The following is a 17,489-nucleotide window of genomic DNA, read 5'->3' on the forward strand; positions in this document are numbered from 1 at the left end:
TTCACCTAATTGGGTTAAAAACATTTTTTGCAAACCAGTAATTATAATCCGCAAATAATGTGCTGTTGTTGAGTGTCGGTGCTGTCTAGAGCTCAGCAGAGTAACCGTGTACTATTCTTCTATATCAGTAAGTGGCAGAAGGTAGCTAATTGCTTTGTAGATGTCGGGAACATGGTTTGTTGTGATCACAATACGCGGGAGGCAGTGTGCGGGTAAAAACGTATCTAACGCTTAAACCAAAAGTAAACAAAAGGTGAGTGCCCCTAAGAAAAGGCATTGAAGCTTAGGGATGGCTATGCAAAACGAAACTGAAACTAAACTGGCTGCAAAGTCAACAAAAACAGAACGCTGGACGACAGCAAAGACTTACAGCGTGTGGAGCAGACGGCGTCCACAAAGTACATCCATACATGACAATCAACAATGTTCACACAAGGAAGGATAGCGTCCGCAAAACTTCAATCGTCTTAATTGTGAAAACTAGAGATGTCCGATAATATCGGCCGATAAATGCTTTAAAATGTAATATCGTAAATTATCGGTATCTGTTTTTTTATTATCGGTATCATATTTTTTTTATTTTTTATTAAATCAACATAAAAAACACAAGATACACTTACAATTAGTGCACCAACCCAAAAAACCTCCCTCCCCCATTTACACTCATTCACACAAAAGGGTTGTTTCCTTCTGTTATTAATATTGTGGTTCCTACATTATATATCAATATATATCAATACAGTCTGCAAGGGATACAGTCCGTAAGCACACATGATTGTGCGTGCTGCTGGTCCACTAATAGTACTAACCTTTAACAGTTAATTTTACTCATTTTCATTAATTACTAGTTTCTATGTAACTGATTTTATATTGTTTTACTTTCTTTTTTATTCAAGAAAATGTTTTTAATTTATTTATCTTATTTAATTTTATTAATTTAAAAAAAAAAGGACCTTATCTTCACCATACCTGGTTGTCCAAATTAGGCATAATAATGTGTTAATTCCACAACTGTATATATCAGTATCGGTATCGGTTGATACCGGTATCGGTAATTAAAGAGTTGGACAATATCGGAATATCGGATATCTGCAAAAAGCCATTATCGGACATTCCTAGTGAAAACCAAGCAGGTGCGGGGAATGTTCAAAGGAAGACATGAAACTGCTACAGGAAAATACCAACAAAACAGGAAAATCCACCAAAGTAGGAGTGCAAGACAAGAAGTAAAACACTACACACAGGAAAACAGCAAAAAAAAGTCAGGGTGTGATGTGACAGGTGGTGACAGTACACCTACTTTGAGACAAGAGCTATAGTGATGCATGCTTGGTTATGCTTTAAAGTCATATCCAACAATTGCGACAACGACTTTTTTAATTGTCAATATCGGCTGCTGAGTTTCATTTTTCAATGATTTCTACTGGTGGTGTGCCTCTGGATTTTTTCAAAGAAAAAAAAAGTGCCTTTGCTCAGAAAACACTGATATCGCGCGCATAGACGCAGCGGCTCAGAGCTCTCTTTTTTGGTGCAAGTTTTTGTTATGAATTTGCACTAAATTAGTTTTGCTTACAATTTCGTTGTACAATGACAATAAAGATATTTTCTATTCTATTCTATTCTATTCTATATAGACCAGGAGTGTCAAACTCAAATACATAGTGGGCCAAAATTTAAAACTGAACAAAGCCGCGGGCCAAAGTTGAACAAATTAACCTTTTAATAGGGACCCAAACAAGTTCTGCATTGAATATTGAACAAGCAAGGCTTATAGAACTTTATAGTGACATGCAAAATCGAGTTTCAAAAAATAATAATAATAATTAAAAAATATCAATGGCAGATCAAATAAAATTTAAATAAAAATTGAATGCCTCTTTTCTATTTGCAGCGTAAATATCAAAATAAACTTTTTCCACAGGCTAACAATACATTTGAAAATAAAATAACAATAATGAATGAATCAAACATTCAAGCCTTGAAGTAGCAAGAGAAAGTGCATGAATACAACGTTAATTATTGCTCAGTTTGCTACACTGATTTGCTTTAACACTGAATATGGAACAAGCAACGCTTATATAACTTAATAGTGCAAAATCAACTTTCAAAAAACAAACAAAAAAACATCAATGGTATATTAAATACAATTTTAATAAAAAATGTAATGCCTCTTTTCTATTTGCAGCCTTTTGAGGTAAATATCAACATTAACTTGGTGGGCGGGGGCGGGGTTTGGTGGAAGCGGGGGTGTATATTGTAGCGTCCCGGAAGAGTTAGTGCTGCTAGGGGTTCTGGGTATTTGTTCTGTTGTGTTTATGTTGTGTTACGGTGCGGATGTTTTCCTGAAATGTGTTTGTCATTCTTGTTTGGTGTGGGTTCACAGTGTGGCGTATATTTGTAACAGTGTTAAAGTTGTTTATACGGGCTCCCTCAGTGTGACCTGTATGGCTGTTGATCAAGTATGCCTTGCATTCACTCATGTGTGTGTGTAAAAGCCGCATATATTATGTGACTGGGCCAGCACGCTGTTTGTATGGAGGAAAAGCGGACGTGACGACAGGTTGTAGAGGATGTTGAAGGCAGTGCCTTTAAGGCCCGCCCCCAATAATGTTGTCCAGGTGGAAATCGAGAGAAATTCAGGAGAATGGTTGCCCCGGGAGATTTTCGGGAGGGGCACTGAAATTCGGGAAAATCGGGAGGGTTGGCAAGTATTGAGTATTAGCGGTGAATGCGGTGTTACAGCGGCACTGCCGCTGTATAATATCGGCGGGTCAGTACATTACCGGCGGGCCAGCTCTTATGTAAATTTGATATTGCCTCAAGGGCCAAGTGAAATTACACGGCGGGCCAAATTTGGCCCGCGGGCCAGAGTTTGACACCCATGATATAGACCATCTCTGACTCACTTTTTTGCAGGTCCACATTGAGCTCCTGCAATATAGAGCCTCTTTAACAAACATCACTTGTGTTTTTAATTATTGACTACATTCACCAGTTGGTGAAGTAAGCAGAACTTTGCATTGACATTATGTACAAAATGTGAATAATAGTGATGGGAGGTAAGCTTTCTGAAAATATGGTTAACCAGTACTGTATTAAGTCAAACAGGAAGTAAGTACTTGGCTGCAAAAAAGTGTTTTGGTAGGAGATGAGAGATTGGCTGAGAAACAAGGGTGTGGACATGTCCCCATTCTCTATAGAAGACATCAAATGTAGTATTTTTATAAACGACTAATATAGAAATGTTTTTCAACATTATTATGCTCCAGGCAAAAAGAAAAATACATAAAGTGTCTATTTAGGAAAGTAAGGCCTACATTTTCTAATTGGCTTAATGGTTTAGAATTCCATCCATCCATCCATTTTCTACCGCTTATCCCTTTCAGGGTCGCGGGGGGTGCTGGAGCCTATCTCAGCCACAATCGGGTGGAAGGCGGGGTACACCCTGGACAAGTCACCACCTCACCTATCCCCAGGTGCATGTCTTTGCAGGTGGGAGGGGCCTATCCCCGGGTGCATGTCTTTGGAGGTGGGAGGGGCCTATCCCCAGGTGCATGTCTTTGCAGGTGGGAGGGGCCTATCCCCAGGTGCATGTCTTTGGAGGTGGGAGGAAGCCGGAGGCAACCCACGCAGTCAGAATTATCAATCAAATCTTGGACAATGATTAAGAGTACAAAAGCCCTTAAATTGATATCTTTATAAAAAAAACATATAAAGTGATTTAGGTAACCATTTTAATTGTATTATTATTATTGTTTATTAATACTTAATAGTCTCTGTATTTGCTTTAGTTGTCTTTCCTTGTTGTTGAAAGTGCCTTGACTGTTGCGTGAATAATAAATGTGGCTGCAAAAAGGAAACGCACATTGTTGACAACAGAGGAGATGGTTGTTTACTTTGCCAGAAGTTCAGAGGTGTAATAATGACGTCACAACCGTTATGAAGCAACAATGAAGCGCGGCACTAGCTAGTGACGTCACACCTAGCTTACTTGTTGTGCGATGACACTCTTGAGGAAACAAAGCGCAAATAAAGGCGTTTAAACAATTTGTTACATTCCGAAACACAAAAGTGAATTGACTAAACTTCTGTACAGCGGCCAGGCTCCACTAATACTTGGCGAACAATACAAGTTGTACTCACCGGTTGATTTTGTGAGCAAACGCCCGCCTTTCGCTGGCCGTGGACGTCATGGCGCGTCCCCCATGTAACCTCCGCCAAGACGTCGTACTTTCGCTGCGTCCCGTCTGTCCAAGTGTTGTGTTTAGTGCGGACGGGAGAGTAGAGAAGAGCCACTTCCACGCTGGGGACCTGGCCGGGATCCCGTCTTCCTCCTAGCGGCTGGGCGGCGAGCCACTGTCAAGCAGAGTGGGAGAAATGACCTCACTTCCGGTACAGCTTCAAAGTAAAAGGCTTACTTGTTCATGTTATTACTTTGACATATCGGTGGGGGACACATTAGTTTGAACTACTATAAATCAATAATGTTTACAAACCAAACGTACATCTAACTGAGGTACGGAGACTTATCGTCGTGGAACTTTTGACGTCATTCTCCTTCACTTCCGGTCGCCCCTTGTGTCCCCTGCAGCTTGTGCAAAGTGTTCACGCAGACTTCTCACCTGGCCGCTTTTTAATTGTCTCCTATTTCCATCATCACTACTTACATTTCCCCAAAAATAAATATATATATGAGCAAGTAAGTTTGTGGCTAAAAAAAACAAACCTCACGTGAATCCCAAACATGATCAAAGCACAATTGAAACAAAAAAAGACTTTAAAGACCACAACCAGAATGATATTAAAGAGTACGGTAATATTTCTTTGTTGCCATGTCATATTATTCACGCACAATGGGCGACACCTACTGATGACGTCACAATAGGGTGTTACAGTGAGACTGCACCAGCAGGGGGTGCTGTAGACCATATGTAAAAGGGGAATGTTGCCATATTTGACCTCTGCAGATGTATGGTGAATTCTTATTATAAACAGCTACAGTCAGATGAATTCATCTATTTCCCATACCCTTTATGGAGTTATGGGTGAGCTGGAGCCAATCCCAGCTGACTTGGGGGGCAAGAGACGAAGTACACCCTGGAATGGCCGCCAGTCCATCACCAGGCCCATTCATCCACTGGTGTGTCAACAACTACCTCACTGTGCTGCCTATATACTTCATATAAGGCAGTCAAACACACATGATGATGATGCACAATACCAGCCTCAATGGAGCCATCTCCTTTTAATTGTAATGACATGTCCATATAACTACACACACTCTCTCTATCTGTATATATCTATACATACATAAATTTTATTTATATATATATATATATATATATATATATATATATATATATATACACATGTATATATATATATATATATATACACATACATATATACATACACATACATATATATATATGTATGTGTATATATATATATATATATACACATATACACACATATATACACACACGTACATATACACATAAGTATATATATATATATACACACACGTACATATACACATGTGTATATATATATATATATATACACATGTGTATATATACACGTGTGTGTATATATGTATGCATGTGTGTGTATATATATATATATACACACACACACACATGTGTATGTGTATATATTTACATATGTGTATATATTTACATATATGTGTATATATTTACATATATGTATATATTTACATATATATATATATATATGTGTGTGTATATATATATATATATATACACATATATATACGTGTGTGAGTGTATATGTATGTATACATATCCATCCATCCACCATCCATCTTCTTCCGCTTATCCGAGGTATGTGTGTGTGTGTGTATATATATATATATAAATATATATATATATATATATCTTAATTAGGTTATCCAAAAAAAATAGTGCTTGATACCGTGGTAGAGCGCAATATATGTATATATATATATATATATACACACACACACATATATATATACATATATATGTAAATATAGGGCAGCACGGTGGCACAGGGGTTAGTGCATGTGCCTCACAATACGAAGGTCCTGAGTAGTCCTGCCCTCGGGTTTCTTTCTGTGTGGAGTTTGCATGTTCTCCCCGTGACTGCGTGGGTTCCCTCCGGGTACTCCGGCTTCCTCCCACCTCCAAAGACATGCACCTGGGGATAGGCCCCTCCCTCCTCCAAAGACATGCACCTGGGGATAGGCCCCTCCCTCCTCCAAAGACATGCACCTGGGGATAGGCCCCTCCCTCCTCCAAAGACATGCACCTGGGGATGGGTTGATTGGCAACACTAAATTGGCCCTAGTGTGTGAATGTGAGTGTAGTCTGTCTATCTGTGTTGGCCCTGCGATGAGGTGGCGACTTGTCCAGGCTGTACCCCGCCTTCCGCCTGAATGCAGCTGAGATAGGCTCCAGCACCCCCCGCAATCCCTAAAGGGACAAGCGGTAGAAAATGGATGGATATATATATATATGTAAATATATATATATATATATATATATATATATATATATATATATATATATATATATATATATATATATATATATATATATATATATATATATATATATATATATATATATATATATATATATATATATATATATATATATATTACCGTTCAAAAGTTTGGGGTCACATTGAAAAGTCCTTATTTTTGAAGGAAAAGCACTGTACTTTTCAATGAAGATAACTTTAAACTAGTCTTAACTTGAAAGAAATACACTCTATATATTGCTAATGTGGTAAATGACTATTCTAGCTGCAAATGTCTGCTTTTTGGTGCAATATCTACATAGGTGTATAGAGGCCCATTTCCAGCAACTATCACTCCAGTGTTCTAATGGTACAATGTGTTTGCTCATTAGCTCAGAAGGCTAATTGATGTTTAGAAAACCCTTGTGCAATCATGTTCACACATCTGAAAACACTTTAGCTCGTTACAGAAGCTACAAAACTGACCTTCCTTTGAGCAGATTGAGTTTCTAGAGCAGGGGTGGGCAATTAATTTTTACCGGGGGCCGCATGAGCAACCCGAGCACTGCTGGAGGGCCACATCGACAATATTTCAATTAAATGTTGCTCAATATTATTTTTTATATATACCGTAAGATTAATAATAATAATATTAATAATTAATAGTAATAATACTTTCATTTAACCTAACTTAAATTTATACCAAAAGCACTGCTTTGGAAATCATTTGTACCCCTTTCAGAGATCACATTTAGTTCCCCTTAAACATCCTCATGTTGCACAATGAAATGTAAGCATAGGATGAAGTGTGCATTCCTGTAACTTTCTCTAGTAACAGCATTCCATGATTAATATAAATAAGTTAACATTAATAATAAATGACAGTAGAATAAGCACACGTATGACTGAGGAGTCATAGTGTAACTTTGTGTGGTGTTTGAGTTGTCCGACTTTTTGTGTGGCCATAAACGCACCAGTGGTTTAGTGGTATGCGTGTTGGTGACAGATGACAAGTTGGTTTTGGCCTGGTTTGTACGGCAGAAAATGACCACTTTTTCGAGATATACGTTTTTTACTCGTGTTTTGGTGTGGTTATGGCCGAATATAAACAGTTTTGCTCTATAAAGTGATCGATATAATTCCTTTCCTCGAAGCATCTCGATAGACTTTACAATAATTGAACGGTGTTCAATTGAACGGTGTTGACGAACACCGTTAGGGCCGCTTGTTGTCACTGTCACTCAGAGTTGCATTGCAAAATTACACAGAATAAATGTGTTTATTTTGTTTAGAATTCAGATGGGTTTGATTTGGTGCGCGGCATATATTTGCTGTGCGCAGAGGACGCTTGAGCAGTGCGCAATTGCGCAGGGGCGCACCTTAGAGGAAATGTTGCTTGGCAGTCCATGTCTTGTTGAAAACACGCTATTCGTCATCAATTTTTCTCTTTTTAGCGTCTCGGGTGTAAACCGTGCATCACTTGTCGCTGTGCACCTTCACTCACAGGTTACACACGGACATACGCCCATAAATAACACTTTTCAAAATAAAAGCAGCACAGTTGTATTGCGCGCACGACATAGATGTTTTTTCAACTTTATTTTGTCATTTGTGATCGTAGCTGTTCACATTCACTCACAATCACGCACGCGCATACGTCCACATGGAAGTAATACAAATAACGCTTTTCAAAACAAAATCAGCACCGTTGTATTGCACACTCGACATACTTTTTTTAAATGTATTTTGTAATTTATGATTGGCCTCACGCGGGCCGGACAGGGACACACAAAGGGCCGGATGTGGCCCGCGGGCCGCAGAATGCCCAGGTCTGGCCTAACAGCTAGAACTAGCACACATATATATATATAAAAAAAATACTTTTTTAAAAAGAAGGGTTTTTAAGCCTTTTTTAAAAGCATTCACAGTCTGTGGTGCCCTCAGGTGGTCAGGGAGAGTGTTCCACAGACTGTGAGCGGCGTAGCAGAAAGCCTTGTCTCCTATTGTTCAGAGCTTTGTCCTCGGAGGTTGGAGGAGGTTAGCCTGTCCGGAGCGGAGGTGTCGTGTGGAGGATTTGGGGGTGAGCAGTTCTTTGAGGTAGAGGGGGGCATTTCCATGGAGGCACTGGTGAGTTAGTAGGGAGACTTTGTATTCGATCCTGAGTGGAACAGGAAGCCAGTGAAAGGATTTGAGGACTGGTGTGATGTGGTCGTATTTCCGCACTCTAATCAGGATCCTAGCAGCATTATTTTTTAAGTACTGCAGCTTCTGGATGTTCTTGCTGGGGATCCCGACAAGAAGTGAATTGCAGCAGTCTAGCCTGGAGGAGACAACATTCCGGCCGCTTGTACCCGCGATCTTGTCCTTTCGGTCATAACCTAAAGCTCATGACCATAGGTGGGAACGTAGATCGGCCGGTAAATTGAGAGCTTTGCCTTCCGGCTCAGCTCCTTCTTCACCACAACGGATCGATACAGGGTCCGCATTACTGAAGACGCCGCACCGATCCGCCTGTCGATCTCACGATCCACTCTTCCCTCACTCGTGAACAAGACTCCTAGGTACTTGAACTCATGCACTTGGGGCAAGGTCTCCTCCCACCAAGTTCTAGTCCAGGGGTGGGCAATTAATTTTTACCGGGGGCCGCATGAGCAACCCGAGCACTGCTGGAGGGCCACATCGACAATATTTCAATTAAATTTTGCTCAATATTATTTTTGATATATACCGTAAGATAAATAAATAATAATAATAATAATAATTAATAATAATAGTAATACTTCAATATAGTGTGTGTAACAGCATTCCATGACTAATATAAATAAATTAACATTAATAATAAATGACAGTAAAATAAGCACACGTATGACTGAGGAGTCATAGTGTAACTTTGTGTGGTGTTTGAGTTGTCCGACTTTTTGTGTGGCCATAAACGCACCAGTGGTTTAGTAGTATGCATGTTGGTGACAGATGACAAGTTGGTTTTGGCCTGGTTTGTACGGCAGAAAATGACTAGTTTTTCGAGATAGTAGTGTTTTACTCATGTTTTTGGTGTGGTTATGGCCCAATATAAACAGTTTTGCTCAATAAAGTGATCAATATAATTCCTGTCCTCGAAGCATTTGGATAGACGTTACAATAATTGAACGGTGTTCAATTGAACGGTGTTGACGAACACCGTTAGGGCCGCTTGTTGTCACTGTCACTCAGAGTTGCATTGCAAAATTACATAGAATAAATATGTTTATTTTGTTTAGAATTCAGATGGGATTTGATTTGGTGCGCGGCATATATTTGCTGTGCGCAGCAGACGCTTGAGCAGTGCGCAATTGCGCAGGCACGCACCTTAGAGGGAACGTTGCATGGCAGTCCATGTCTTGTTGGAAACACGCCATTCGTCATTAACATTTCTCTTTTTAGCATCTCGGGTGTAAACCGTGCATCACTTGTCGCTGCATGTGCACCTTCACTCGCAGGTTACACATGGACACACGCCCATAAATAATACTTTTCAAAATAAAAGCAGCACAGTTGTATTGCGCGCACGACATAGATGTTTTTTCAACTTTATTTTGTAATTTGTGATTGCAGCTGTTCACATTCACTCACAATCACGCACACGCATACGTCCACACGGAAGTAATACAAATAACGATTTTCAAAACAAAAGCAGCACCGTTGTATTGCACACTCGACATAGATACTTTTTAAAATGTATTTTGTAATTTATAATTGGCCTCACGCGGGCCGGACAGGGACGCACAAAGGGCCGGATGCGGCCCGCGGGCCGCAGAATGCCCAGGTCTGTTCTAGAGCATAACATTTGTGGGCTCAATTAAACGCTCAAAATGGCCAGAAAAAGAGAACTTTCATCTGAAACTCGACAGTCTATTCTTGTTCTTAGAAATGAAGGCTATTCCACTAAATTGTTTGGGTGACCCCAAACTTTTGAACGGTAGTGTATATATATATATATATATATATGTAAATGCACACACAGTATATAGTATGTCCCCACGTTGGCACATTCAGCACCATGGAGAGCGTGTGCAGGTAGTTGAGAGAAACAGGCCCTTTAAAGGCGGCGTGGAAAAGAAAAGCGTGACATGAAAATACATCATGTTAATATTGTTCCTTGTTTTGTGTGATATTGCAGCGTCCATTGCTTCTTACAAAGCTGCTTCCCCCTCTTTGGTCCACACCTTCCCTGCCTGCATCCTTGCTCAGCCCTCTTTCAGTTCCTCCATGGCCACCATTGTTGTTAAAGTGCCCAGCCCCCACCACCAGCCCCCTCCTCCTCCTCCTCCTTCCACCGCCGCCGCCGTCACTGCTGTGCTATAGCCAGGAACAAAAGAGAGAGTGTCAGACACCACCCACTAGATCTTTTTCACACTAAAGCCCCCACCTCACTTCCAGATGGGGTTGGGTCCTCTCGAAATGGACCTCCACCCTTCCTAGCCCCCCAAGAGTTCACCACTCAGCTGCCCATCATCCACCTGCTCAGCCGCGGCCGAGGGGACGTCACACCCCCTACTCTCCATCCCTGCTCCACTTTTCAAATCATTACACACCTTTTTGGTTTTTAATTAGGCAACTGCTTTTTAGGCTTCTAGCAGCCAAAAGTATTAGGACAGTAATAAACGACGTACATCATTCAAATGGATTACATCTGTTTTAAAAAAAAAGTCAAAACTACAATTAAAAGGTAGACTTTCTGCTTTAAATGAAAAGGTTTCCCACAATTGCATGTGGCAGCCATTTGATGTAAATGACTATCAAAAGTACTATTTGTGAAAAGTAGCTGGCTTTGCTGCCTTCATTTTTGTCCTCAGTAAGTGAAAATCATTCTGTTGCAGGATTGTTACACTCAATTGTTCAGGGGGACATTTTAAAAACAAACAACCAGACTATTTTGTACAAAATAAAACACAATTCTAGTCAAATATCCTCTAATAGTTTATATGAAAGTAGTGCTCAATTTTTTTTTTTTAGGAAACAGCAAAAATTGTAGTCCAAGATCTTCTTATAGTTTATATGAAAGTAGTGCTCAATTTTTATCTTTTTTTAGGAAACAGCAAAAATTGTAGTCCAAGATCTTCTAATAGTTTATATGAAAGTAGTGCTCAATTTTTATCTTTTTTTAGGAAACAGCAAAAATTGTAGTCCAAGATCCTCTAATAGTTTATATGAAAGTAGTGCTCAATTTTTATCTTTTTTTAGGAAACAGCAAAAATTGTAGTCCAAGATCCTCTAATAGTTTATATGAAAGTAGTGCTCAATTTTTATCTTTTTTTAGGAAACAGCAAAAATTGTAGTCCAAGATCCTCTAATAGTTTATATAAAAGTAGTGCTCAATTTTTATTTTTTTTAGGAAACAGCAAAAATTGTAGTCCAAGATCTTCTAATAGTTTATATGAAAGTAGTGCTCAATTTTTTTTTTTTTTAGGAAACAGCAAAAATTGTAGTCCAAGATCCTCTAATAGTTTATATGAAAGTAGTGCTCAATTTTTATTATTTTTTAGGAAACAGCAAAAATTGTAGTCAAAGATCCTCTAATAGTTTATATGAAAGTAGTGCTCAATTTTTTTTTTTTTTTAGGAAACAGCAAAAATTGTAGTCAAAGATCCTCTAAAAGTTTATATGATAGTAGTGCACTGCTGTTTTTAGGAAACTACAGCAAAAATTCTAGTCAAAGATCCTCTAATAATTTATATGAAAGTAGTGCTGAAATTTTTTTTTTAGGAAACAGCAAAAATTCTAGTCAAAGATCCTCTAATAGTTTATATGATAGTAGTGCACTGCTGTTTCAGGGACCTACTCCAAAAATTCTAGTCAAAGATCCTCTAATAGTTTATACGACAGTAGTGCTCTGCTGTTTTTAGGAAACTACAGCAAAAATTCTAGTCAAAGATCCTCTAATAGTTTATATGACAGAAATCCACTGCTGTTTTTAGGAAACTACAGCAAAAATTCTAGTCAAAGATCCTCTAATAGTTTATATGATAGTAGTGCACTGCTGTTTCATGGACCTCCTGAAAAAATCTAGTCAAAGATCCTCTAATAGTTTATATGATAGTAGTGCACTGCTGTTTCATGGACCTACTCCAAAAATTCTAGTCAAAGATCCTCTAATAGTTTATACGACAGTAGTGCACTGCTGTTTTTAGTAAACTACAGCAAAAATTCTAGTCAAAGATCCTCTAATAGTTTATATGATAGAAATCCACTGCTGTTTAGACCTCCTGCAAAAATGTTACCGAATGCAAAAATGGTAGTGAAAAATCTTCCATATGACAAAAGCTCTCTGCCGTTTTTAGCTACTTACTTCCAAAACACTAGTCGGAAAATTATTTATAGTACAGAAGCACTCTTCTTTTTACAGATCGACCAAAAAAAAGCTAGTCAAAGATCATGTAGTCTTTACAACAGTCGCATTTTTACATTAAAAAAAAACTACTGAAAAGATGCTTGTCAAATAAATATATTAGATGTATTAGAGCAGTATTTTGCTGTTTTTAAGGACATACTGCAAAAATGCTTGTCAAAGATCCTCCATGGCAGCGTTCTGCTGTTTTTAGGGTACTAGTTCAAATACTCTAATCAAAGATCCTCTAGTCTATATGATTGTAGTGCACTGCTGTTTTTAAGGACCTTCTGCAAAAATACTTGCCAAAGATCCTATAATCTATGTAACAGTAGAGCATTGCTGTTTTTAAGGACCTTCTGCAAAAATTCTCATCAAAGATCCTCCAGTCCATAAGACAGTAGTTTTTAAGTATTTAAGGACCTACTGCAAAAATACTTGTCAAAGATCCTATAGTCTATGTAACATAGTGCACTGCTGCTTTTAAGGAGCTACTGCAGCAAAAATGGTACTCAAAGATCCTCTAGTAGTCTAGTGACAACAGTACACTGCTGCTTTTAAGGAGCTACTGCAGCAAAAATGGTACTCAAAGATCCTCTAGTAGTCTAGTGACAACAGTACACTGCTGTTTTTAAGGAGCTACTGCAGCAAAAATGGTACTCAAAGATCCTCTAGTAGTCTAGTGACAACAGTACACTGCTGTTTTTAAGGAGCTGCTGCAGCAAAAATGGTACTCAAAGATCCTCTAGTAGTCTAGTGACAACAGTACACTGCTGTTTTTAAGGAGCTGCTGCAGCAAAAATGGTACTCAAAGATCCTATAGTAGTCTAGTGACAACAGTACACTGCTGTTTTTAAGGAGCTGCTGCAGCAAAAATGGTACTCAAAGATCCTCTAGTAGTCTAGTGACAACAGTACACTGCTGTTTTTAAGGAGCTGCTGCAGCAAAAATGGTACTCAAAGATCCTATAGTAGTCTAGTGACAACAGTACACTGCTGTTTTTAAGGAGCTGCTGCAGCAAAAATGGTACTCAAAGATCCTCTAGTAGTCTAGTGACAACAGTACACTGCTGTTTTTAAGGAGCTGCTGCAGCAAAAATGGTACTCAAAGATCCTCTAGTAGTCTAGTGACAACAGTACACTGCTGTTTTTAAGGAGCTGCTGCAGCAAAAATGGTACTCAAAGATCCTCTAGTAGTCTAGTGACAACAGTACACTGCTGTTTTTAAGGACCAACTGCAGCAAAAATGGTACTCAAAGATCCTCTAGTAGTCTAGTGACAACAGTACACTGCTGTTTTTAAGGAGCTACTGCAGTAAAAATGGTACTCAAAGATCCTCTAGTAGTCTAGTGACAACAGTACACTGCTGTTTTTAAGGAGCTGCTGCAGCAAAAATGGTACTCAAAGATCCTCTAGTAGTCTAGTGACAACAGTACACTGCTGTTTTTAAGGAGCTGCTGCAGCAAAAATGGTACTCAAAGATCCTCTAGTAGTCTAGTGACAACAGTACACTGCTGTTTTTAAGGAGCTGCTGCAGCAAAAATGGTACTCAAAGATCCTCTAGTAGTCTAGTGACAACAGTACATTGCTGTTTTTAAGGAGCTGCTGCAGCAAAAATGGTACTCAAAGATCCTCTAGTAGTCTAGTGACAACAGCACACTGCTGTTTTTAAGGAGCTGCTGCAGCAAAAATGGTACTCAAAGATCCTCTAGTAGTCTAGTGACAACAGTACACTGCTGTTTTTAAGGAGCTGCTGCAGCAAAAATGGTACTCAAAGATCCTCTAGTAGTCTAGTGACAACAGTACACTGCTGTTTTTAAGGAGCTGCTGCAGCAAAAATGGTACTCAAAGATCCTCTAGTAGTCTAGTGACAACAGTACATTGCTGTTTTTAAGGAGCTGCTGCAGCAAAAATGGTACTCAAAGATCCTCTAGTAGTCTAGTGACAACAGCACACTGCTGTTTTTAAGGAGCTGCTGCAGCAAAAATGGTACTCAAAGATCCTCTAGTAGTCTAGTGACAACAGTACACTGCTGTTTTTAAGGAGCTGCTGCAGCAAAAATGGTACTCAAAGATCCTCTAGTAGTCTAGTGACAACAGTACATTGCTGTTTTTAAGGAGCTGCTGCAGCAAAAATGGTACTCAAAGATCCTCTAGTAGTCTAGTGACAACAGTACATTGCTGTTTTTAAGGAGCTGCTGCAGCAAAAATGTTACTCAAAGATCCTCTAGTAGTCTAGTGACAACAGCACACTGCTGTTTTTAAGGAGCTGCTGCAGCAAAAATGGTACTCAAAGATCCTCTAGTAGTCTAGTGACAACAGTACACTGCTGTTTTTAAGGAGCTACTGCAGTAAAAATGGTACTCAAATATCCTCTAGTAGTCTAGTGACAACAATACACTGCTGTTTTTAAGGAGCTGCTGCAGCAAAAATGGTACTCAAAGATCCTCTAGTAGTCTAGTGACAACAGTACACTGCTGTTTTTAAGGAGCTGCTGCAGCAAAAATGGTACTCAAAGATCCTCTAGTAGTCTAGTGACAACAGTACACTGCTGTTTTTAAGGAGCTGCTGCAGCAAAAATGGTACTCAAAGATCCTCTAGTAGTCTAGTGACAACAGTACATTGCTGTTTTTAAGGAGCTGCTGCAGCAAAAATGGTACTCAAAGATCCTCTAGTAGTCTAGTGACAACAGTACACTGCTGTTTTTAAGGAGCTGCTGCAGCAAAAATGGTACTCAAAGATCCTCTAGTAGTCTAGTGACAACAGCACACTGCTGTTTTTAAGGAGCTGCTGCAGCAAAAATGGTACTCAAAGATCCTCTAGTAGTCTAGTGACAACAGTACACTGCTGTTTTTAAGGAGCTGCTGCAGCAAAAATGGTACTCAAAGATCCTCTAGTAGTCTAGTGACAACAGTACATTGCTGTTTTTAAGGAGCTGCTGCAGCAAAAATGGTACTCAAAGATCCTCTAGTAGTCTAGTGACAACAGTACACTGCTGTTTTTAAGGAGCTGCTGCAGCAAAAATGGTACTCAAAGATCCTCTAGTAGTCTAGTGACAACAGTACATTGCTGTTTTTAAGGAGCTACTGCAGCAAAAATGGTACTCAAAGATCCTCTAGTAGTCTAGTGACAACAGTACACTGCTGTTTTTAAGGACCAACTGCAGCAAAAATGGTACTCAAAGATCCTCTAGTAGTCTAGTGACAACAGTACACTGCTGTTTTTAAGGAGCTGCTGCAGCAAAAATGGTACTCAAAGATCCTCTAGTAGTCTAGTGACAACAGTACACTGCTGTTTTTAAGGAGCTACTGCAGCAAAAATGGTACTCAAAGATCCTCTAGTAGTCTAGTGACAACAGTACATTGCTGTTTTTAAGGACCAACTGCAAAAATGGTAGTGAAAAATCTTTCATATGCCGTTTTTAGCGACTTACTGCAAAACCACTAGTCAAAGATCATCTAGTCGTTACAACAGCAGAGCTGTAATATTTTTAAGGACCAAATGCAAAAATGCTGTTGTTAACTATACTTGGGAGCAAAATACTAATCAAAGATCCTCTATATGTTAGTAAACACAAGACATTAGTGCTATCCAAAGTGTGCTTCTTCTAAAAAGAAACCAGACATTTGTGATGACTAGTTGCTGATGCATGTGGACTTATACAGTATAGATGTAAATATGGACTTTTGTGTTGGATTGACAATAGTAACAGGAAGACATTTGTGATAGATAGTTGCTGATTGAAACATGCATGTGGACTTATACAGTATAGATGTAAATATGGACTTTTGTGTTGGATTGACAATAGTAACAGGAAGACATTTGTGATAGATAGTTGCTGATTGGAACATGCATGTGGACTTATACAGTATAGATGTAAATATGGACTTTTGTGTTGGATTGACAATAGTAACAGGAAGAAAGAAGAAATGAGTTTTTTGTAAGGATACGAGAGAGAAATGTCCAAGAGCCCACTTGTGATGGTGCTCCTGCAAAAGGAAGGCAGGAAATGATGAATATGATCAATAATGCTAATGCTGGTGTAGTTTACAAGGGGAGGGGAGGGGCCGCAGATGCTCATTAGTCTGTTGACCTCTCAAAAAGCTGCAGCATCTTCAGGAAAAGCTCTTCGTCAACCTCCGACCTTTGACCTCCTAGAATACATCTGCTGGGAGACAGCTGTTGATGTTGGAGGGGGGATTGTGGAGGGGTAATTATTGCGCAATCAGTCAGACGCCGCATATATGACTTTAAAATGTTCAAAGGTCACTTCAGGCATCTTGGAAAAGTGGAAACATTTTCATTATTAATAAGATTGATTATTTGTCACCTACAGGATTGCACCAACTTCATGTGGGCTTGAGCATATTTAAAGTGCCTTCTGTCATGTGTGTGTGTGTGTGTGTGTGTGTGTGTGTGTGTGTGTGTGTGTGTGTGTGTGTGTGTGTGTGTGTGTGTGTGTGTGTGTGTGTGTGTGTGTGTGTGTGTGTGCTTAGAAGCTGGTGAGTAGCACTGCATGGCAGGTAAAAAGAGCATTACCAGGAAATAGATATTACAGGAGAGGCCAACTTTGAAGCTATGGATGTGATGATCCGTTTAGTTTAGTTTAGTTTAGTTTAGTTA

General features: G+C 39.2%; 1 protein-coding gene across 3 annotated transcripts in view; it reads right to left on the minus strand.

The window, feature by feature from the left end:
- Nucleotides 1–17,489, minus strand: part of LOC133651737 (dedicator of cytokinesis protein 7-like) — a 120,551-nt gene that overhangs the window by 92,102 nt on the left and 10,960 nt on the right. For 2 of the 3 annotated variants that reach the window (XM_062049813.1, XM_062049811.1), the window contains exon 4: nt 4,144–4,356. In XM_062049813.1, coding sequence (XP_061905797.1) covers nt 4,144–4,193 — 50 coding nt within the window. In that variant the 5' untranslated portion in view covers nt 4,194–4,356. Of the gene's footprint in view, nt 1–4,143; nt 4,357–4,505; nt 4,523–17,489 lie in introns of those variants that run through there. The other variant, XM_062049812.1, reaches the window with a different exon arrangement.

The sequence above is a fragment of the Entelurus aequoreus genome, linkage group LG06, assembly GCF_033978785.1.
Source record: "Entelurus aequoreus isolate RoL-2023_Sb linkage group LG06, RoL_Eaeq_v1.1, whole genome shotgun sequence".
Lineage (NCBI taxonomy): Eukaryota > Metazoa > Chordata > Actinopteri > Syngnathiformes > Syngnathidae > Entelurus > Entelurus aequoreus.